The 23,122-nt window shown below is 36.1% G+C and overlaps 1 protein-coding gene and 1 long non-coding RNA gene across 5 annotated transcripts in view; one reads left to right on the top strand and one right to left on the bottom strand.

The window, feature by feature from the left end:
- Olfm3 (olfactomedin 3) overlaps positions 1 to 12,867 on the top strand; it is a 219,963-nt gene extending 207,096 nt beyond the window's left edge. For all 4 annotated transcript variants that reach the window (XM_031375244.1, XM_031375246.1, XM_031375245.1 and 1 more), the window contains exons 5-6: positions 8,514 to 8,620; positions 9,769 to 12,867. In XM_031375244.1, coding sequence (XP_031231104.1) covers positions 8,514 to 8,620; positions 9,769 to 10,446 — 785 coding nt within the window. In that variant the 3' untranslated portion in view covers positions 10,447 to 12,867. The remainder of the gene's footprint in view (positions 1 to 8,513; positions 8,621 to 9,768) is intronic.
- The window catches only part of LOC116093667, a 38,870-nt gene continuing 24,017 nt past the window's right edge, over positions 8,270 to 23,122 (bottom strand). The window contains exon 2 of the long non-coding RNA XR_004119783.1: positions 8,270 to 8,603. This is a non-coding gene — a long non-coding RNA (uncharacterized LOC116093667). The remainder of the gene's footprint in view (positions 8,604 to 23,122) is intronic.

The raw sequence follows: 23,122 nt of genomic DNA on the forward strand, positions 1-23,122 counted from the left end.
TCACCTATATAAAATTATAAATTTATATGAAGATATTCAAGTTGTTTCAAGGTTCTATATGAAAATGTTTAGCTATCAATTTAAAATATATAGTAGTTCTATGAAATTCATTTCTTCCTCAAAGGCTAGGACATAATGAACAGAGTTCAGGAGCTGTATGTAGTTCACGGCTTGTGTTGGTTTTGTTTGTTTGTTTGTTTGTTTTAACAATTTTTTATTTAATTTATTCTTTAATCTGTTTTTACAGTCCAGTCATTATCCCTCTCCCAGTTCATCCTCTGAGATGATAAACCCACATCACCCCCCACACACCCATCTCCAAGAGAATGTTCCTTCACTAGACCTCCCCACTCCCTGGGGCCCCAAGACTCCCCAGGGTTAGGTACATCTTCTCTGACTAAATCTAGACCTGGTAGTCCTCTGCTGTACATGTGTTGGGGGTCTCATATCAGCTGATGTGTGCTGCCTGGTTGGTGGTTCAGTGTCTGAGAGAGCTCACGGGTCCAGGTTAGTTGAGAGCTGGTCTTCCTATAAGGTTGCCTACCTTCCTCCTCAGCTTCTTCCAGCTTTTCCCTAATTCAACCCCAGGGGTCACCAGCTTCTATCCATTGGTTGGGTGAAAATATCTCTGTGTGACTCTCAGCTGCTTGTTAGGCCTTTTGGAGGGAAGTCATGATAGGCTCCTGTTTGTAAGCACACCATAGCATCAGTAATAGTGTCAGGCCTTGGTGCCTTCCCCTGAGCTGGATCCCTATTTGGGCCTGTCACTTGACCTTCTTTTCCTCAGGCTCTTCTCCACTTTTATTTATGCAATTCTTTTAGACAAGAACAATTCTGGGTCAGAGTTTCGACTGTGTGATGGCAACCTCATCCCTCCACTGATATCCTATCTTTCTACTGGATGTGGGCTCTACAAGTTCCCTCTCCTCACTGTAGAGCATTTCATCCAAGGTCCCTTTGAGTCCTGAGAGTCTCTCACCTCCCAGGTCTCTGGTATACTCTAGAGCGTCCCCCCACCTTCTATCTCTCGAAGTTGTCTGTTTAGATTCTTTCTGCCGCCCTTCAGAGCGTCAGTCCTGTCCCTCCTCACCCCGCCCTCCCCGACAATCGCTGATCATGTTCCCCTCTTCCCCTCCCTGTCGCTTTTCCCACCCAGGTCAGCTTTCTATAATGGTCTCTTTTTGCTCCCAATAGATAATAGTGCTTCCTTGACAAGGGGTGAAAGCTACCTTTAACCAGTGAATAAATGGAGAAGTATTTTAGAACTAGTTAGTAATTAAGCTGGTCTAGTAAAGCAACAGTAGTAAGTTCTTCAGTAAAATCTATAGCCTCACTAGCTCCAGGTATTGGCTAGGGCTAGACTTTCCCAAGCATACTTCCCCTCCTATTGAGTAGGTCTTGCATTGAGTTAGAGATCTGCTGGTTACCACCAAGATATGCACATTTGGGAATATGTTACTTTACTAATTACTTTTGTTATTCCTATGTATCATCTAAACAGGACAATTTATTGCTCCTCTCCATTGGTAGTTTGCATAGCACTTCTGATACTATGAAAACTGGTCCTCAGGGAAGAAATTTTCAGGTCATAAACACCTGGAATATTTCTAACCCTGTGTTCAAACTACATGATATCTTCAGCAATAGAAATCTACCATCAACCTGGAAGTGGGAACCAAAGCAAACAACAATACCCTGTACTGTTTGGGGAATCTCCTGGATTCTCATACCTGGTGCTGGGTTTTTGTTAGATATGGCAGAACTTTATTTAAGCTGTATGTGTATGGATGCACATACATTTATGTGTATTATATGTAAATTTAGTTAATATAAAAAGAATATAATTCCTTAAGGCTCTTTAAACAATCTTAGTCTAGTTATATCCCTCCCTCTCCTTCAGTATATTCTCTGTCTCAATCTGTGCCCCTACCTCTCCTTTTATATATTCTCCTGTTCTCCCTCCCCATTTTTTATCTCTTAAAGATGATTAAATTTGCTGTTATAGAATATATATGGATAAATGTTACTATTCACAGTGTGATTATTCCTTGAAGCTCACAGAGGTAAAGTCAGAGAACTTGCTAAGTCAACTGTAAAATGAAGCTGGAAGTTTAAAACATTCAATTTCAGTCTAAACCTTGGAGGACTCAAAATATTAAAATGCAGGCTATTCACAAATTTATTTCTTCATTCTGTGACCCTTGCTTTTTTTTATCCATTTCCTAGCTGTGCATGGCACATAAAACCTGGAAATGATCTTTCAACAGGCCGTATATAAATGTATTTTTCTAACTTTTCAAATGTAGTGGCTATAAGCTTTTTGCACCTACTGTAACATTTTCAATCACAATTTAAATATACACATTTGGCAAAAATAGTATGTTTAAAATTTTAAAGAGCTTGGGATGGAAACCAACATTCTCTTTGAGGTTTTCTATCCAGAGTATAACAAATTCAACAGTTTAATTGGGGGGCTTTAGATTGGTTAAATTACTATTTTGAATAATATGTTTATTTGCTACTTTTAAAAATCAATCATAGACATCATTAAATGAGTTCCTGTTCTAGTAACTGAAAATTTAGATAACATCTGCTTGAGCTTTTTTTTTTGAAATATATCTCTATCTTGTAAGCTTTATGGCAACTCAGATATTGATTAAAATTAAACTACTTATACTTTTAAGACTCAGATCTTTTCATCTTTATTAGGAAAACTTTATATATTTTTTAATGTATTTATTTTAAAACTGAAAGGCAAGTGTTTATTGCTGGTCAGTGGCTGCACCAGGAAGTTGCCCAAATCATGTAACCCTGAGCCTCAAAGCTCGTTTTGTTTGTTGTTTGTTTTTTTGTTTGCTTGATTTTGTTTTGGTTTTGGTTTTGGTTTTGGTTGGTTCTTTGGATTTTTGTTTCCTTGCTTTGTCTTCCTTCAATTACATCCCAATCATAGCATTCCCTCTCCTCCCAGTCCCAGCTTCACACAACCCATCCTCCCAACCCTTCTCCCTAACTCCTCCTGGATACCAACCCACTCAAATACATCAAGTCACTGCAGGATTAGGCACATCTTCTTCCACTGAAGCCAGACATGGCAGCAGAGTTAGGGGAACAGATTCCACAGGCAGGCAGCAGGAACAGCCCCTGCTCCAGTTCTTGGGGGTCCCACATGAAGACAAAGCTGCACCTCTGCTACATATATGCAAGGGCCTAGGCCCAGCAAATGTATGCTTTTTGGTTGATGATTCAATCTTTGGGAACCCCCAATGGTCCAAGTTAATTGACTCTATTGGTCTTCCTGTGGAGTCCCTAATCCTTTCAGGTCCCTCAGTCCTTCCCCCAACTCTTCTATAGGGTTCCCTGAGCTCTGTCCAATGTTTGCTGTGAGTCTCTGCATCTTTTTCCATCAGCTGCTGGGTAGAGCCTCTAAGCTCCTGTCATTAATAGTGTCAAGGATTGTTTTTTACCATTGGATAGGTTTCAAGTTGGGCCAGCCGTTAGGTGGCCATTCCCTCAGTATCTACTCTTACAAGAAGTCCCTGCGCTTCTTGTAGGCAGGAAAAATTTTGGGTAGAGAGTTTTGTGTGATGTTTGTGTCCTTATTTCTCCACTGGGAGGGAGTCCTGTCAGGCTACAGGAAGTGGCCATTTCAGGCTCATATCCCCACTGCTAGGAGTCTCAGCTAAATTACCCCCATGGACTCCTGGGAGCCTTCCCAATCCCAGGTCTCTGGAATGTCCTAGTGATGCCAATACCTCCCAGCTGCTGATTTTTATTCATTCTCCAGGCCCTCTCTCCCAGACTCTTTCCTACCTGCTCCCCACCTGCATCCCCCTTCCCATCTCGTCTCTTACCCAGTTCCCTTCCTTCATCTACCTCCAATGACTTTTTTATTTCCCTTTTTTAAGTGAGAGTCAAGTATCCTCCACCGGCTCTCTTGTTTTTTAGCTTCTTTGGGTCTGTGGATTGTAGTGTAGGTATTCTGTACTTTATAGCTAATATCCCCTTCTAAGTGAGTATATACCAGGCATATCCTTTAGGGTCTGGGTAATTTTGTCTTCTCTATAATTAGAGAATAGAGTACCATTTAAGTATTTTTTTTACATTAAATGTGAATGGTTCCAATATTATGATTATGTTATATTATTCCCTGGAAGCTGTATTATATAATTTCTTTCTTTCTAAATCTAGAACCATAATATCCATGCCATTAAATGGAATATATATCAGTAAGCCCAGATGGGACAGTGTACATCTTTAATCCCAGCCTTGGGTAAAAAGAGCCATAGTGATCTCCCAGTTCAAGGTCACATAGTGAATCCCAAGCCAGATTGAGCTACATAGTTAGAGACAGACTCAAAAAATTAAAAATGAAGTGATTGTCTTGAGCTATCCAGATATATGTAAAAGGTTTAAGCCAGGTTAAACATACCCATATCTGTAAAAATATTTTTCATTTACATGATGTCTTCTTTAATTTCTATTTCCACAAAGCTTTTGAGAGACCTTCCTCTTAGACCTGTTTCTTCTGGGAGATTTCTCAAAGTCTCTGCACAATTCTCATTATAGAAGAAATCGTTGCTTTACTGGTCTCATGTCTACCTCTGTTGAGTTCTAACCTGTTCACTGAAATATTTCCTCAAGAAATTTCTTAAGAAAATTGCACAGCAAATACGCTTCTGGAATATTTGCATATCAGAAAAGATCCCATATTGTCTTTTTTTTTTTTTTTTTTTTTTTTTTTTTTGTATTTTTCTTCTTCAATACAAAGGCATAGGTGCTTTTGCATTCCATTATCCAGCATGGTGCTAAAAAGCTTGATTCCAATCTAATGCTTACTTGTTTACATGAAAGCAGTTTAAACACCTTGGAAATCTTCAGTTTCACTTTGTTTTTAGCCATCATATATTTCACAGTAATTCTGTTACAGGCACTTCTCTACATAATGTAGATGATTTCTTCTGGTCTTATGTCTCTTTTTTTTCTAAAACCCTTACTTAAACATTGGAATCAGTATTTTCTGTTTCATTCCGCCCCCCTTTCAATCTTCTGTCTGTTTTTGTAAAATGTAATCATAGTTTTCATTTCCAAATTCAGGCTCAAAGTGTCTAAAGGGAGAAGGGAGGGTCTCATCTCCTTTCTGGGTTCTTTTTTATCATAATTGCTTTTAACCACATTTTTAAATCTATCTGTGTTATCCTCTAATTTTACAATTTTGAGCAATAATCTCTTTGGCCACTTTGAGTATTTACATAGAGCTTGAGACTTCTTTCTATGAGTAACAGGCAGAGAGACTACTTCATTACACAGGAGGAGCCTGTGCAAAGCCTCCAAAATATACATTATCCTCTTTAAACCTTTTAGGGTAACTAGCATATAGTTTTGCATATGTGTTGACTTGTTTTTAGAGACTGACATCTAGGGAAGAAAATAAGATCGGTTAGCCATAATATGCATTAAGTTCTGCACATGCATTCAGTTTATTAGAACACTCCTATGTTCTCTCTCCATACAGCTAGGACTCCACAGTTCACTTCTTCAAGGTATTGCCCCTCCTTCTTTAATCATCACTGTTTCTGTACAAGCTGTCGTATCTTAGCCCAAACATCTCATGACCACTCTCCTTCATCTCTGGCTTTGGGAAATTTATTGAAACTTCTCACAAGTAGTTCTTTGTATATGTTTCCTTACCTTTAGGATTTAAAACATACTTTTATTGCTATATTTCTTCACTGTGATTTTACTGAAGTCAGAAAATAGAAGAGATAAAAGGAGATATCAGTCCATCATTGCAATCAAGAATAAGTTTTCATCTTTCACATAAAAAACTAGACACATATATTCTTCTGTGGTTTACTTGGAGAGAGGAATATCTTTTCATTTCAATCTATGTACACTGGAAATTTCTTTGGTCTTGTCATCTGTTTACTTATTAATGTTTATGTATGTCACCATTACTTTCACATACCATGTATTTACATCATCTACTCAACTAAGTCCACTCAAGATACATTAACATATTTCTAATCCGAATTGATTCTATTTTGCTCATATGTTTTCATGTATTTATAATAAGTTGAACTGCCTTATTTCAAATAGGCTTAATACGCAAGCTATAGGTGATGGATGGATGGATGGATGGATGGATGGATGGATGGATGGATAGGTGGATAGATAGATGATAGGTAAATGATAGATAGATACATACAGATAGATAGATGATAGATAAATGATAGATAGATACATACATATAGATAGATAGATAGATAGATAGATAGATAGATAGATAGATAGATAGATAGATAATAGCATAAAGTCTAATGAACCACTGCCCACTCTTGATAAACTAGGTCTCAAGAATCTGTAAAACAATTCAAAGAAATGTGTAAAGTATGCAAAGATGTCACCAAATCTAATTCCTTTCAAATAAAATAAAAAAATGATTTCAATTCAGGTATCAAGAAATATTTGGGATTACAGAATGTGTAGTTACTGTTTCAATAACAGAGAAAAATAGGTTCCCATTCATCATCTTCCTAACTCTTCAGCTCGGTATCCTGCCAATTACAAATTATTCATATGAGGAACATATAGGGAGAAATATGAGCCAAAATAAGCTGCAATCTAGATTGCTTTGTTCATGCTTTGCCTTGAACATTTCTTCTTCAGCCAAACACACAGGATCCAGCAGCAATGATGTAGACATTTAACAATTTTTACACTAGGCAGAGAAAGATAGTAAAAATATAAAGTAAGACCAAGAGAAAATAGAAAGAAAAAAGAATAAATGAACAGAAATGTTATTTCTTTCTTCAGATCAAATGTATACGTTTGTAGGCAAATTGTTTTTAAATATATATAAGATAAATGGTGTTTTTAATTTTAAATTCCAGATTTTATTCCCCTCCTGGTCCACCCTCCTACTGTTCCACATCCCATATGTCCTTCTCTCCTCACTGTCTCCATGAGGATTTTCTCACCCCTTCATCCCTACCCCATCAGACCTCTAAACTCCCTGGGGCCTCCAGTCTCTTGAAGATTACGTGCATCTTCTCTGACTAAACTCAGACCCAGCAGTCCTATGATGTATATGTACTGGGGGCCTCATTTCAGCTGGTCTATGCTGCCTAGTTGGTGTTCTAGTATCTGAGAGATCACAGGGGTCCAGGTTAATTCAGACTACTGGTCCTCCTATAGGGTTGCCCTCCTCTTCTGCTTCTTCCTGCTTTCCCCTAGTTCAACCACTGAGATCAGCAGCTTCTGCCAATTGGTTAGGAGCAAATTTCTGCATCTGACTCAGCTGCTTGTTGGGTCTTTCGGAGGGCAGTCATGATAGGTCCCTTTTTGTGAGTATTCCATGGCCTCCGTAATAGTGTCAGGTCTTGGGGCCTCCCCTTGAGCTGGATCCCACTTTGGGCCTATCCTGGACCTCCTTTTTTCAAGCTCCTCTCCATTGCCATCCATGCAGTCTTTCAGACAGGAACAATTATGGGTCAGAGTTTTGACTGTGGGATGGCAACCCCATCCCTCACTTGATGCCCTGTCTCCACAGAAGTTGGTTTTTGGTTTAGGCATTTATGATCCTTAGCTATTTTTAAGACCTAGTCATAGTAAAACTAATTACATACATGTATAAAATATTATTATATGTATATAATATACACACATACTTTCTTAATGAAAATAATGCTATTCATTATATATTGGATTCTGGAAACTTTCATTATGTGTTCTCTTGGAGTCTGTGGACCTGAGATTTGAGGTTTTGCTCTTTGCATGTTCATGACAGCTCACTCATGTCCTTTTTTCTGTATAGTGGGCATCATAACTCTGTACCTTTCAGGGAATTTTCAGTATTATGTTTTATAAGGATATATTTCAGTAGTTGTGTTCATTAATCAAACTAACTAAAATCAGGCATTAGAGTTCTGTCTAGCTTGTATACTTTCCATGATGATAAAATATAAGAGAAGCAGAAAGATGTGGATAACTGATAATCAAACACACAGGACTCCTAAGAGTAGGAGTGGCTGTGTATCTCTCCTTTGCTTCCTCCCATTGGATTACCTTGACCAGACTCGATATGAGGGATTTGTTTTGTCTTATTGTATCTTGTTTTGTTGTGTTTGGTTGCTGTCTCTTGGAGGCCTGCTATTTTCTCAATGGAAAAAGGAAAGGTAGGGGTGATCTGGGGAAAAGGGAGGTAGAAAGAACTGAGAGGAGTAGAGGGAGAGGAAACTGGTCGGTTTGTATAGTATAAGAGAAGAATATATTTTCAGTAAAAATATATATTAATTTTTATTATACTTTACATTTAGAGCATTGAAATCACAAGCCATGCCCCCTTTAGGGATTAAGTACATAAAAATCAACATGGTGCTTATTCACTCAGAATATGTGATATTTATTTCATGGATTTGCTTTACTTTATATCCCTCCCTTTGCTTTCATCTGAGTTTGTGTATTAGACTCATTGGCTGTGTTCAACCAACATGTTTATGCTCCTCTACTTTCAGCATGTGGCAAACTGATGAAAATCACAGGCCCCATCACAGTCAAGACATCTGGAACTCGATTTGGTGCTTGGATGACGGATCCTTTAGCATCTGAAAAGAATAACAGAGTATGTTGCTTCTTTTGCTTTCAATTAGGTTTCATTTGTATTATTTTCCATAGGTAATGATGTAAAGTGTATTATTTCTTGATATTTTCCAGCTAGAACTGCTAATATATCTAAGTGTGAAATAAACCTATTTTAGTGATAGGTTCCTCTTAACATTCTTCAGTGTAGTCTAGCCTGATTGTGACTGAATGCATCTTGTTTTATGCTTGAAACGTAAATCACAAGCATATAAAATTTCCTAAATATTCTACAAGAAATATGATCTTTAGATTTAAAAAAAAAATCACTGTGTAGTGAACCAGTTCATTATGTAAACCAATAGATTGCTAGAGACAATTGAAAAAGAAGCACACAGAATAGTGAGGAGGATTTTTTTAGGTTGACAATACCTGTAATTATGGAATTAAATATGATAGAAACTGATTATATTTATACTTACTAATGAATTCATTATGAATTAAAATTCTTAATAGTCCTATCCAAATTAGATTTGTTATTAAATTAATACATTGGTTTTACTAAAGCCTACAATGTAATTAAATGAGTAATTGTTAGTAGAAGGCTGTGGCAACTAGAAAGTAAACATAAATTGTGTAGTTAAAGACGTTTTTTGTAAGACAAGTTGCAGGATAAAGATAATACCTTACAGTTGTCATTGATCATATAGCTACGTCAGAAGATGGTCTTTGCAATATGTGCTGGCTATCCTTAGCAATAGGCATGAACTAGACAGCAAATAAAGTAAAAGTCAATGAATTTGAAGGTAGTAAATTTAGTGATTTCTTTTCCATGAAAATATCATTTTCTAAGAGAATTATTTCTGCAAGTTTGTATGTTCACATACATATGGTGGTCAGAGGACTCTGTGATTCTTGATTTCAATCATTCAGTTCCTAAAGATATAACTCATCTTGTCACTCTTGGCAGCTAACATCCTTATATATTAGGCCATTTTGTAGGTCCTCCTTACAAATACCTTTACAAAGGCCCATGTGCTATGATATTTCAATGGCTTAGTACTAAGACTATTTGACATTCCAATACTTGAAACTTTGACTGAAACTGTCTTTGTTTTGAAATTTTTGTAAATGTCCAGAATTTAATAATTTCATTTGTTTCTCTTTCTCTCTCTTCTCCTTTATTTTCAGGTCTGGTATATGGACAGTTATACTAACAATAAAATAGTTCGTGAATACAAGTCCATTGCAGACTTTGTCAGTGGAGCTGAATCAAGGACATACAATCTCCCTTTCAAGTGGGCAGGAACTAACCATGTTGTCTACAATGGCTCCCTCTATTTTAACAAATATCAAAGTAATATCATCATCAAGTACAGCTTTGATTTAGGGAGAGTGCTAGCCCAAAGAAGCCTGGAGTATGCTGGTTTTCACAATGTGTACCCCTATACATGGGGTGGATTCTCTGACATTGACCTAATGGCTGATGAAATTGGGCTGTGGGCTGTATATGCAACTAACCAGAATGCAGGCAATATTGTCATCAGCCAGCTTAATCAAGATACCTTGGAGGTGATGAAAAGCTGGAGCACTGGCTATCCCAAGAGAAGTGCAGGGGAATCCTTCATGATCTGTGGGACTCTGTATGTCACCAATTCCCACTTAACAGGAGCCAAAGTGTATTATTCCTATTCCACAAAAACTTCCACATATGAGTACACGGACATCCCCTTCCATAATCAATACTTTCACATATCCATGCTTGACTACAATGCAAGAGATAGGGCTCTTTATGCCTGGAACAATGGCCATCAGGTCCTGTTCAATGTTACCCTGTTCCATATCATTAAGACTGAAGATGACACATAGGCAAATGTCATTTCTTTTCATCTATCTACCCTGCCATTTATGATAAATTCTATAGGACCCTGTCTGCGTTTATCTTTTTTTTTTCCTCCTTGATTGGCTTGTCATCATTTCTCTAAAGCAAAGGATTTTATTGTATATTTGGAGTTTCAAAAAGTGTTTGTCTAAGTTAGTGTGTTGGAAACATATCTTAAATCCCAAATTTACAGGACCTATCATGCCCTTCTCATGCAAAGCACTAAAAAGAGTTTAAGTGGCCAGAGTCATAGTTTTGCAAAAGATTAATGATCTGCCTTGTATTAGAATCAGATTAATGGTGACTTAAATGCATGAATGTCTTCTCTTTTTAACTGTCATTATTTTTACTGTCTCTTGCTCTACATCAAGAACTATTTTCATAGAAATTAAGGTAAAAGAAAAGCACTTTCCCCCCATTTATTTCTATAAGAAGATTTAAAGATTTTATTTATATGGGAAACACAATCAATCATGTTACTCTTACCACATTCTCTGATGCGGTGCTGTGCAGTCATTTCTAAATCTCTTGCTCACATTTTCCTGGCAATACATATTTCTATCATTGTAACCACCATCATACAATTAATTGTATTCCTTCACTTCTGTAAAAGTGAAAGGAATTTTATTTTTTATAAAGTATACTAAAATTTAATCTCAGTAATTACTCAAGTCAGTTCTCAAGTATGATTGGGAAAGATCATCTTGGCTTGTCCCTTCTCATAAGCACTATAAAATTAAAAAATGAAAAGCAACATATCAGATATTCTACATACAACCTTTGATTTATCCGCCACTCTACCATCGGCTCTGAATTTGAACACCAGTTCAATGTAGTGATACCATGTTTCCTGGAAGAATTCATATAATTCTTTGTAAAATGTGTCGTGTTATAAAGACTCAATTTGATTCTATTCATTTATCATTATTAGTACCATACATGCATATTAGAATTTTAACATATTTTACATACAAATTTCAATAATGTCACTTCTTATACAACATGAAGCACATGAAAATTATTATGAAGAGGAAATTTATGCAATGTTTTCCATATTAAAATTATGAACCCTGGAGAGTTATTGGCAAGCTTGTATAAAAAATATAAAAGGAATTGGGAGTTATTTTTGTTTCAAATGTATAAATAACCAGTTCAGAAAATTAAATGAGAATTCAATTCCTCATAACTTGTCTCACTGTGTGTGCAAAATTAAAGAAACTAAAAGTCAAAACTTTGATAACATTTGTGTTACTAATTCTACAGAAGTTATAATCAATAACTACTGAATGTGTCAATGAATTTAGAAGTAATTTCCCTATGTTAAAAAGCATTCCACTAAGGCAGCTTTTTGGAAATTAATAGAGGTGTATTTTAAATTTTTAAAAATATATTCTAAAATGAATAATGTATACCTTAAATTGCAATTTTTGTCTCATATTTATACAAAATGCCACAATTTTAAAATAAGCAGATGATAATGCAGACACAGCAGTCTATAAAAAAATACTGATATTTGGAGTAATTCATTTTAAGTTCTGCGAGTGAAGAGTCATTCTCAACTATTCTACCAAACTGAAGAATCTAATTACTTCAATCTTGAAACTCAAGTTTGAATGAATAGTTATTTTGTTTTTTTATTGTTGCTGCTGTTGTTTTGGTTTAGTTTGTTTTTTTGTCAGCAAAAGTTATGCATGATCTAATGGGAACATTGCATCTTTTTAAAATCGTTTCCTTTCTTACCAAATATTCACATAAGCTCTAGGCTACAAGTGAGAGTTAGAAAATTTAGGAGATTCATTTGTCATACTACACATATCACAAAAGTAAGCAGTTCATACTTTGTATAGCAATTTGTATAAGGTTAAAAATCATGTCAGTTTTAGAAATGAATCAGTTTTTAGGTAGACAAACTCTAATAGGAACACTTCTTGTTTTAAGACATGCTATGTGGTATCACATACATTTAAAATATGGACAATCATGGCTTTTTTGTGAGGTGTGCACCTTGTACAGAGCCCTGTTGTTTTATATGTATGATTTCATCGCCCTATTTATAGTGTATGTGCTGCTAGAGAAGCTAAGATTTTATTGTCACTAGAAGTGGGGTAACATGAGCTTTAAAAATATGACTTGCATTAAACACTAACAGTTTATGAGCATTTTCCTTAATAAATTATGTTCAGTTTTGTGCCTGAAATAAATAAGAATTTAAGCAATGTTTCCTTTTTAATTTCTAGCAAATAAAGTAATTTTATGAAGAAAATAATGAGTATTTTAAAATCATCCATAGAACCTATGCAGTGCATAAGTCTAAACTCAGAATCGCCATCCTAAGTGAACTATGTTACTGGTATTTTCTAAATTAATTAATCAGATCATTAAAGTACTTCCATGTCATTCAAATAGTACATTTGCAGTCGGGTTGGGTTGCTGTGTAATATGTACTTATGGAACTTGTATCACAAGACTTATTACTTGTATCTAAACTTAAATCCACAGGTTCAGAAAATGGTAATCTTTCAGTGCATTAACATTTTGTAGAACCAAAAGAGAAAGAAAGACCAAATGCAGTATATGCATAGAAAGTATGTGATTAGTCATACATTATCATAAATCTAGAAGCCCAGATTGCTACCTTCATTGCAGTTTCATTTCTTTATAATTGACAGCACTCTTAGTGATGAAAACTTCAGAAAATATATTAACTCCTTATTGATGTTTACTATAATTAAAATAAAACAGTCATCTCTTCATGTTTGAAAGTCACTGCCAAATTTCTGAGTAGAACTTTTACAATCAGAGTGATTGCTACTGAAATATAACCATATAAAATTATAAATGTATTACCATGAAAATAAAGTTTTATTATAAAAAGTAGTTTTCTTATTATAAAAATACTCTTTTGCAAATGAATTTTACATGTACTAGTTCTGAAGTTTATATCTTCTAAAAGAAAAGCTTTTGAGTTTAAAGCATCACTAATTCTTAGCTCTCAGATCAGCAACTTTTTGTTTTGTGAATTTTATATAAGAATACATTTGGGAGAAAAATAAAAAAAATATATCTTCAAGTTAAAGCAATTATGGAAAATATAGCCACTGCAGTTTCAAAAGGCCAAGCCTTACAGAAAAAAAGGATACTTTAAAAAAAATCAAAAATGTCATGTTGCTAAAGAAGTATAGTCATACCCTTTATCACGCCTACAAACTGAGTTTCTATGACATTATCAAGCACTAAGTGTTAACGTCAACTTTCCATCATCTCAAACATAGACCACAAGAAATGCTGTGTAGTAAAGTGTTCTAGGTAGGACCACAAGTAGGGCATTGTTGAACTCTTATAGTTAGAAATAGTAACTTATAAAAATCACAGATTTAGCCAAGTGAATTGATGCACACCTTTAATCTTAGCACTCAGGAGGCAGAGGCAGGAAGATCTCTGATTTGAGTTTCCCCTGCTGTACGTCTATATAGTGAATTCTAGGAAAGCCAGAACTAGGTACATACTGTGACCCTGTCTCAGAATGAAAAAAGAAAAAAAGAAAAGAAACACAAATCAAAAACAGGAAGGAAAGAAAGAAAGAAAAAAAAAAGGAAAAACTTTTTTTTCAATTCAGTAAACTGTATCTTTACTGAAATCAAGATCATGGTATGCTTTTGTCTTATTAAATTTAACTTAATTTATCATAAAATGGTAAGCCAATATGTTCTAATTAACATGGTATACAGAGAATATTTGGGATTGAATAAAATATAAACTTTTCAATGTTTTAAATTATACGTGAAAATATCAGTGTTTAGTGGCTAGAGAGATGGATCAACAGTTTAGAGCATTTACTGCTCTTGCAGAGTAAGTAGTTCTGTGCATCAAGTTTGATGATTCACAAACCCTAGAGCTAGCTTTAAAGAATCTAGCACCTTTGGCCTCCATGGGTACCTGAACTCACATGCACATAAACACACACATATATAGACACATGAGTTTTTTAAAGTCAGGTTCTAAGAAAAAAAATGTCATTATAACACTAACATTTTTCTAGAGAATTGTAAAAGTTTTTCTATTACTTCTTTATATTTAGTCTATTTTGTACACTCCAGATTTTATTCCCCTTCTGGTTCACTCACTGACTGTTCCACATACCATACCTCCTCCTCACCCCTCTGGTTCCCTGAGGATGTCCCCACTCATCACCCACCACTCACCACCCACCAACACCACCACACCTCTATACTCCCTGGGGCCTCCAGTCTCATGAGGGTTAGGTGTATCTTCTCTGACTGAACCCAGATCCAGCAGTCCTCTGCTGTCTATGTGTAGGGGGCCTCATATCAGCTGGTGTATGCTGCCTGGTTGGTGGTCCAGTGTCTGAGAGATCTCCGGGATCCAGGTTAATTAACACTGTTGGTCCTCCTACAGGGTCTTCCTTCTCCTTAGCTTCTTCCAGCTTTTCCCTAATGAAATCATGGGGGTCAGCAGCTTCTGTCCATTAGTTGGGTGTAAATATCTGCCTCTGACTCTTCCAGCTGCTTATTGGTCTTTTGGAGGGTAGCTATGATAGGTTACTTGTTTTGTGAGCACTCCATAGCTTCAGTAATAGTGTCAGGCCTTGGGACCTCCCAAGGATGGATCCCACTTTGGGTCTGTCACTGGACCTTCTTTTCCTCAGGCTCCTCTCCATTTCCATTCCTGCACTTCTTTCAGACAGGAACAATTATGGATCAGAGATGTAACTGTGGGATGGCTACCCCATCCTTCACTTGATTCCCTGTCTTTCTGATGGAGGTGGGCTCTACAAGTTCCCTCTCCCCATTCTAGTGTATTTCATCTAAGGTCCCTCCCTTTGAATCCTGATAGTCTCTTACCTCCCAGGTCTCTGGTACATTCTGGAGAGTCCCCCCTACCTCCTACCTCTCAAGGCTTCCTTTTTCCATTCTTTCTGCTGGCCTTCATGGCTTCAGTCCATTTCCCCCACTTAATACCAGATCATGTTCCCCTCTTCCCCCCTCCATCTGTCCCCTTTTTCTCCCAGATCCCTCCCTCCCACCTTGTGATTGCTTTCTTCTCCCTCCCAAATAGTTCTGAGGCATCCTCACTCGGGTCCTTCAGCTTGTTGACCTTTTTGAGTTCTGTGGACTGTATCTTGGGTATTCTATTTTCTTTCTTTTCTTTTTCTTTCTAATATCCACTTATTAGTGAGTATATACCATACATGTCCTTTTGGGTCTGAGTGACCTCACTCAGGATGATATTTTCTAGTTCCATCCATTTGCCTGCAAAACTTGGGATGTCTTAATAGGTGAATAGTATTCCATTTATGAAAATCTCTTAATGAAGAATACTATACTATTGCTTATTCAATTTAACCAATCAAAAATTTCTCTTCCAAACTTAATATACCAAGATGATTTATCTACCACACATATTGAATTTATGCTATATAATTTGGTTTAATCTGTAGAATCAAGCTTAGAGGCATTTTCATCTGATTTAGATTCAGCCCTCTCTCCTAAACAATCAACTATTGAGAACATAAAATTATTCTCTTTGGAGATCTGCTCATCGATGCTAGATAAGTTTTACAGATATTATACACTGTTACTATCAAGGCCTGAAATAATATAGCATCATGACATTGTAATTTATCAAGAATGCATGTTAACTGTGATAAGTATAGCTAGCTTATATTTTAATTGTTTTTAATTAAAGACATGAAGCAACATATTTCATGAGTAGGAATTCTTATATGGAGAGTAAGTCAGTACTATAAAAAGTTTGCAGTTAAATGATGTAGACATATAGAGTTAAATATTAAATAGTGTTCCCTACCAAAAAGCCCAGACATAAGAAGGGCTGACAATTATTTTTAAATGACTAAAATATTGTTTCTTATAATTCAAATGTGTAAATACTGTGTGTTGAAAGAACTTCCTTGAAAATACAGAGTAAATTCATAAAGTTCATAAAAAATTAGTGAAAAAAACCTAGCCATTTTAATTTAAATGCACTAGATGTCCACTAAAAGGAAAGAACACATGCAGTCGGGCTTTGATTGCATAGTCCTTGACTTTCTACAAAAACCCTGCATTCATATATAGACCGTACATATTTATGAAATGAATGAAAATTAATAAATGAATTACTTCTTTCCAAGATAATAATAGATACTCTGAAACCAAGGGACATAGCTACCAACAGACACATAGGTCTTCATGAGTTGATATTTTGCTGGGAATAAGCTTTTGTAAAAACATAAAAACTGATATATATATAATGTATAATCTACTTGTGTCAATTACTATGAACAAAAATTTTTGATCTACATGATAAAGATGGATTAGAGACTTTTAGGAGTGCACTTTAATAATTTTTAGAGAGATATACTTTTAAACATTTCCACTTTAAAGTCATTCAAAGAATGTAATGCTACCACACAATAGAAGTAAAACATGCCTTCTATCTTTCTGTCCCTAAAGCATTGTCAAACAGCATTCATACTACTCCCATAAAGCACTAGTTTGGGGAAGTTTTCAACTTGGAGTAAAAGAACTCATATTAGCTATCAAAGAATTCCCAACATACTCCAAACTTAATGTGCATTTGTGGTTGTATAGTTATTTTTGCAGGTTTAAATTTTCATCGGATTCTCAATAAAAGATATGGTCCAAAAGGCTACTAATATTCTAGTTCAATCAACTTCAATCCCAAATTCATCAAATAATTGTGTATTATGCACTGACTACCTGTTATAATTCTTGCAGCCTTTAAAAATCTCAACTAGCTCTCTGTTAAAAAGAAATCAAGATTATACTATTAGCATTGAGTTATTTTCTTCAGAAAAAAAATCTCATGATTTTTCCCTTTAAAAATTAAGCAGTGGCTGGGTGGTGGTGGTGCATGCCTTTAATCTCAGCACTTCGGAGGCAGAGGCAGGCAGATTTCTGAGCTCAAGGCCAGCCTGGTCTACAGAGTGAGTTCCAGGACAGCCAGGACTATACAGAGAAACTCTGACTTGAAAAAAAATTGAGCAGTCATTTTGTTCCATTTGCATCAAAATCTAACTATGTTTCTGTGATTCAGATCTTGGGAAAGAATCTGACTAAATCTGGGGATCCAAGAATTTGTATTATGAAGCATGTCCTACCTTATTTGAGAATATACTCTTAAAATGCCAATGCACCATTTTGGCAGCAGGTTTTAACTCTGGTTGGAATAGAACAGAAGCAGTGATTTCAGTCCGATATAAATACAAATTCCTTTCCTGTCTGCTGAAGCAACAGGAACGGCAAAAGGAAAATTTGAACATTTGCCTTGGATTAGAAACTATTTTTATTGTCATGCCTTTCATTGACAAAGAATTTTCAGAAAACTTTACAAAGAAATAGCATGCTTGATATATATTATAGTTGAATGAAAATTTTAAAAAATAAAATAAAACTTAAAAGTAACTACAATAAAAAAGCAGAGCATTAAGTCTAGTTATGTTGGCTCTGCAACTGTCTCTCCCAAATGACTTAAGAAGATATATCTATTAGCTTTTTTAAAATCTAGTAAAAATATGTATTTTCTTTCTTTCTTTATTTTTCCCTGAAAGATCTGGAGATAAGATTCTACCAAATAGCTCAAAAATGGTCTAGAGCTTGTGATTCCTCTACCTGGGCTCTGAGTATTACAGGAAACTATTATTCATATAATCTCTTTCTCTGTCTCCATTAACTCTATTAATTCGTATTCTTAGTATATGAACTTTATATTGAAATTTTAAACTTTTTTATAGAAAGATAAATTGTAGTCATATCAATGCTGGTGCTAGATATTTATTCTGAACAATTGCCTTATCTGTTTGGTTCATCCACTACTTTCAAATCTCACTAGTTCAATCCATTGATCTATACATCTATGCTTAGTCATATGTCCCTTTTGTTTAATGACCTTTACTCTTCTCCAGTACTATCAGATATACTCATCTCTTTGGCTAAAACTAGTTGTATCTCCAATGATTTTATGGATTGTTGGCAGACCAAGTAAGCTACTATATGCCAACCCATATGAAAGAATCAGGTGTACACTTCCCTTCACAATTAATGTTTAAGATTGACCTTTTATTCTCTGACTAAGCTCCTGTTCATATTTTGACATTTATTCAAAATGTCTTCTATATGAGAGTTGTACAAAGGTCACTCTTTTATAGTCTTATAATATTGATATTTTAAATCACTCTGCTAACTTCTCTCTGATACCCACACCATACCCCTCCCAATTTCATATATTTTCTCTATACTTTTATTGTAACCCAATGAATCTAATGAGGAGCTACCACTATGCGCATAAGTGTAGGATTCTATCCACAGAGCATGGACAACTTACCATGGGCTCTACCACTAAAGAAAATTAGATTTCTAAGAACCATAGTTTTGGTTTCTATATTGCCAAAGTTATCCCTCAGCAAGCAATGAGATTACCATACAAGTTTAAGGGCATGTTCAATCTCTAAAATATTTCTAAAAGTGTCATTTGTGCTGGCACATGCTTTTGAACCCACTACTGAAGAGACTAAAATGGGCAAGATTCCCAGATATTCCTAAGTAGGTAGCCTAGTCATTTTAGCATCCTCCAATACAGTGAATGGTCCTGTCTCAAAAAGTCAAGTGGCATAATACCTAAGGAATAACTCATGAAGTTAACCTCTAGTCTCCAGATGCATATACACACACAAGCACATGTTCATGTACAATTACCACATTGCACACATGCCAACAAACATACACACCTATACGTACACAGACTTTCCACATACCACTGCAATGGTGTGTTCCCTTTATGTTAGTGTAGTGAGCATATATCATTCCCAGGTAAGACAGACTAGTATCATGACAATCATTAGTAACAAAGAGGTATAAGATAAGGAGGTTATATTAAACACTGAATTTTTTTATTCAGGGAATATTGTGAGAAATTAAGACAAAATTATTGTTTTGAAAGTAAATTTCCATTTTGTTATTAATGTATGATAATGTATTATAATGGCCAATGAGGCTGAATCGCCTCTGTGATGTGAGGTAACTCCACTCTGGTACAGTGTATTTTATTCCAGGACAAAAAAAAAGTGGTAAAAAGGGAGTTATATAAATTATCATGTTTTATTAATTGTTTTTCATATAATATATTCTGATTATAGTTTTCCTTCCCCAACTCCTTCCTGATCCTCTCCACTGCCCCGCCTACCTGACTCCATGCCCTTTCTCTCTCTCTATCATTTCAGAAAGACAGGCAAATAATAATAATAATAAGAAGAAGAACATTAAAAAATGAAAAGGAGAAGGAAAAAAAAACACAAACACACATATACTCCAAAATTCATTAAAACAAAAAATCAGAAGCAGGATAACCAGAAGTTGTTTTTTATTAAAAATCATTGCAGCTTGCTCTGCATGCAGCCTTTGCTTCCCTATTGTACATTTTTCCCCCAGTAAGGAATGTTTTCTCAGAAATCCACTTTCTTTTCCACAAAACAGACACAAGTTTAGCAAAGGGGCTTGTGCTACCAGGCCACAGGAACATGAAGAGGGTACATTGGCCAGTTACATCTTATGACCTCCTTTCTTAGCTATCTTTTCAAAACCTGAATCTTAAGAACCCAATGTTCACTAGTCAGTCAATCATTCTAAGAATAAGCACCTACCGATATCTTGTAGGTGACTCAGTGAAGGACATCCCTTCATAGACTGCAAGGAGTATTCTAAAAGTTAGGATACTTATTTGAAAATTAAGTCTAACAGCATGTCTTTGATAACATTTTTATTTTCTGTAAATAAAAGCATTTGATGTTATCAGTGGTCTTCAAAAGATGTCCTTGAGGTTGTATGTGGTTCCTGGGATCTCTCATGAAAGGATATGTGAACTTAATTTAACAGAAATAATAAATCACAAACACTCCTCCCACCTTAATGAAAGCAACTTTATTCTTACGTACTTAAAAGTTTCTATTTTAAGCTTTTATCCTCAAGAAGCACTTTGTTGTCTGAAAACAAAGTATGGAAACAATTTAACTATATGGTCCCCAAGGTTTCTCTCAGCTCTAACTTTCAAGTGATGTGTAAAAGATCAATAAAGGCTGCACATGAGCTGGGATTCAGATGCTCACATAGCTCAGAGGGAAGGGAAAACACCAGAAGGAAGGGAGAAATGAAAGGAAAAATTTGCTTACACACTTTCCAAAAGTTTTCCATCAATTTCTAAGTAATAACCTATCTTTTGTGAAAACAAAGGCAAACGTTTCAAATTATTCTACTACTTAATTAAAATATACGTATGGACCTTATCTGCCAACACAGAAATATAAGCTTCCCTTTGGGGCTCCATGGTTAAGAATACTTGCACCAAGATTTTATTGCTAGTACTCACAAGTTAATTTGCAAATTGCTCTAGTTCTAGTTCCAGGGATCAAACAGTTTCTTGTCTCTCTTGCCACCAGGCACACATGTGATACACATACTTCCACAGAAGCAAAATATTTCTAAGCATACAATAGAAATAAATTAAGATTCCCACTTTACATTGCATTTATGAACTCAACCTCTCATATTATTGAAAAAAATCTCCCTATACGTTCAATTTAAGAAGGACACTGTCAATAGGGCAAAATGGCAACTAATAGATTGGGAAAAGATCTTTACCAACCCTACATCCAATAGAGGGCTAATATTCAATATATATAAAGAACTCAAGAAGTTAGATGCCAGAGAACCAAATAACCCTGTTGAAAAAATGGGGAACAGAGTTAAACAGAGAATTCTCAACTGAGGAAACTGGAATGGCTGAGAAGCACCTAATGAAATGTTCAATATCTTTAGTCATCAGGGAAATGCAAATCAAAACAACTCTGAGATTCCACCTCACACCAGTCAGAATGGCTAAGTTTAAAAACTCAGGGGACAGCAGATGCTGAAGAGGTTGTGGAGAAAGAGGAACACTCCTCTATTGCTGGTGAGATTGCAAGCTAGGACAACCACTCTGGAAATCAGTCTGGTGGTTCCTCAGAAAAGTGGACATAGTACTACCTGAGGACCCAGCCATACCACTCCTGGGCAAATACCAAGAAGATGCTCCAATGTAATAGTGCACATGCTCCACTATGTTCATAGCAGCTTTATTTATAATAAACAGAAGCTGGAAAGAACCCAGATGTCCCTCAACAGAGGAATGGATACAGAAAATGTGGTACATTTATACAAGGGAATACTACTCAGCTATTAAAATCAATGAATTTATGAAATTCTTAGGCAAATGGATTGAACTAGAAAATATCATTCTGAGTGAGGTAACACAGTCACAAAAGAACACACAAGGTATCCACTCACTGATAAGTAGATATTAGCCCAGATGCTTGAAAAACCCAAGATACAATCCACAGACCACATGAAGTTCAAGAAGAAGGACATCCAAAGTGTGGATACTTTGGTCCTTCTTAGAAGGGGGAACAAAATACCCATGGGAGGAGATACAGAGACAAAATGTGGACCAGAGAGTGAAGGAAAGGCCATCCAGAGAGTGCCCCACCTGGGGATCTATGCCATATAATTACCAAACCCAGACACTATTGTGGATGCCAACAAGTGTTTGCTGACAGAAGCCTGATACAGATGTCTCCTGGGAGGCTCTTCCAGTGCCTGACAAATACAGTGGTGGATGCTCTCAGCCAACCACTGGACTGAGCAGAGGATCCCTAATGAAGGAGCTAAAGAAAGGACCCAAGGAGCTGAAGGAGTTTGCAGCCCTATAGGAGGAACAACAATATGAACCAACCAGTACCCCCCAGAGCTCTCAGGGACTAAACCACCAACAAAAGAGTACACATGGAGCCCCAGCTGCATATGTAGCAGAGGATGATCTTGTTGCTCATCAATGGAAGGAGAGGCCCTTGGTCCGGTAAAGGCTTAATGACCCAGTGTAGAGAAATGTCAGTACCAGGAAGTGGGAGTGGGTGGGTTGGTGAGCAGGGGGAGGGGGATGGGATAGAGGGTTTTCAGAGGGGAAACCAGGGAAGGGGAGGACATTTGAAATGTAAATAAAGAAAATATCTAATAAAAAATATAAAAAATTAATTATATGGAACTATAAAAACATAATTACTGTCTATCTAAGTGATACCTCCTGCAGATGCTCAGGTAAGTTAAAGATAGCATATCTATTGACTGATGTCTCTTGTACCAGATTCCCTAGTGGATAGTGTTGTAATTGCCTTAGAAGTTTATGGAGCTCCCCAGCATCTTTAGCACATATAAAGTCAGGCTTCCTATATCCCTCGATGATCCTTCTCATCTGTGTCAGACTGTTCACATCTTTCTATGCCTGTGCTTTCTATACACTGTGCTTCCAGTCTAAGAGAAGCTTTAGTTTGCTGTTTGTAGGGAGTTTTCTTAACTGTCCCCTTGGTTATATATAGTCTGCCCCCTCTTTGTGTCTGTGCTGTCACATCACGTTGTAACTCACTTACCTCATTCCCACACTGTACTATAGTTTCCTAGAGTAGAGAATAACACCCACATTATTTGTGTCTGTGCTGTCACTCACCTTGTAACTCACTTATCTCATTCCAACACTGTACTATAGTTTCCTAGAGTAGAGAATCACACCCACATTAGCATATTATTCCCTGGTAAAATA

This window comes from Mastomys coucha, unplaced genomic scaffold (genome assembly GCF_008632895.1).
Source record: "Mastomys coucha isolate ucsf_1 unplaced genomic scaffold, UCSF_Mcou_1 pScaffold16, whole genome shotgun sequence".
Lineage (NCBI taxonomy): Eukaryota > Metazoa > Chordata > Mammalia > Rodentia > Muridae > Mastomys > Mastomys coucha.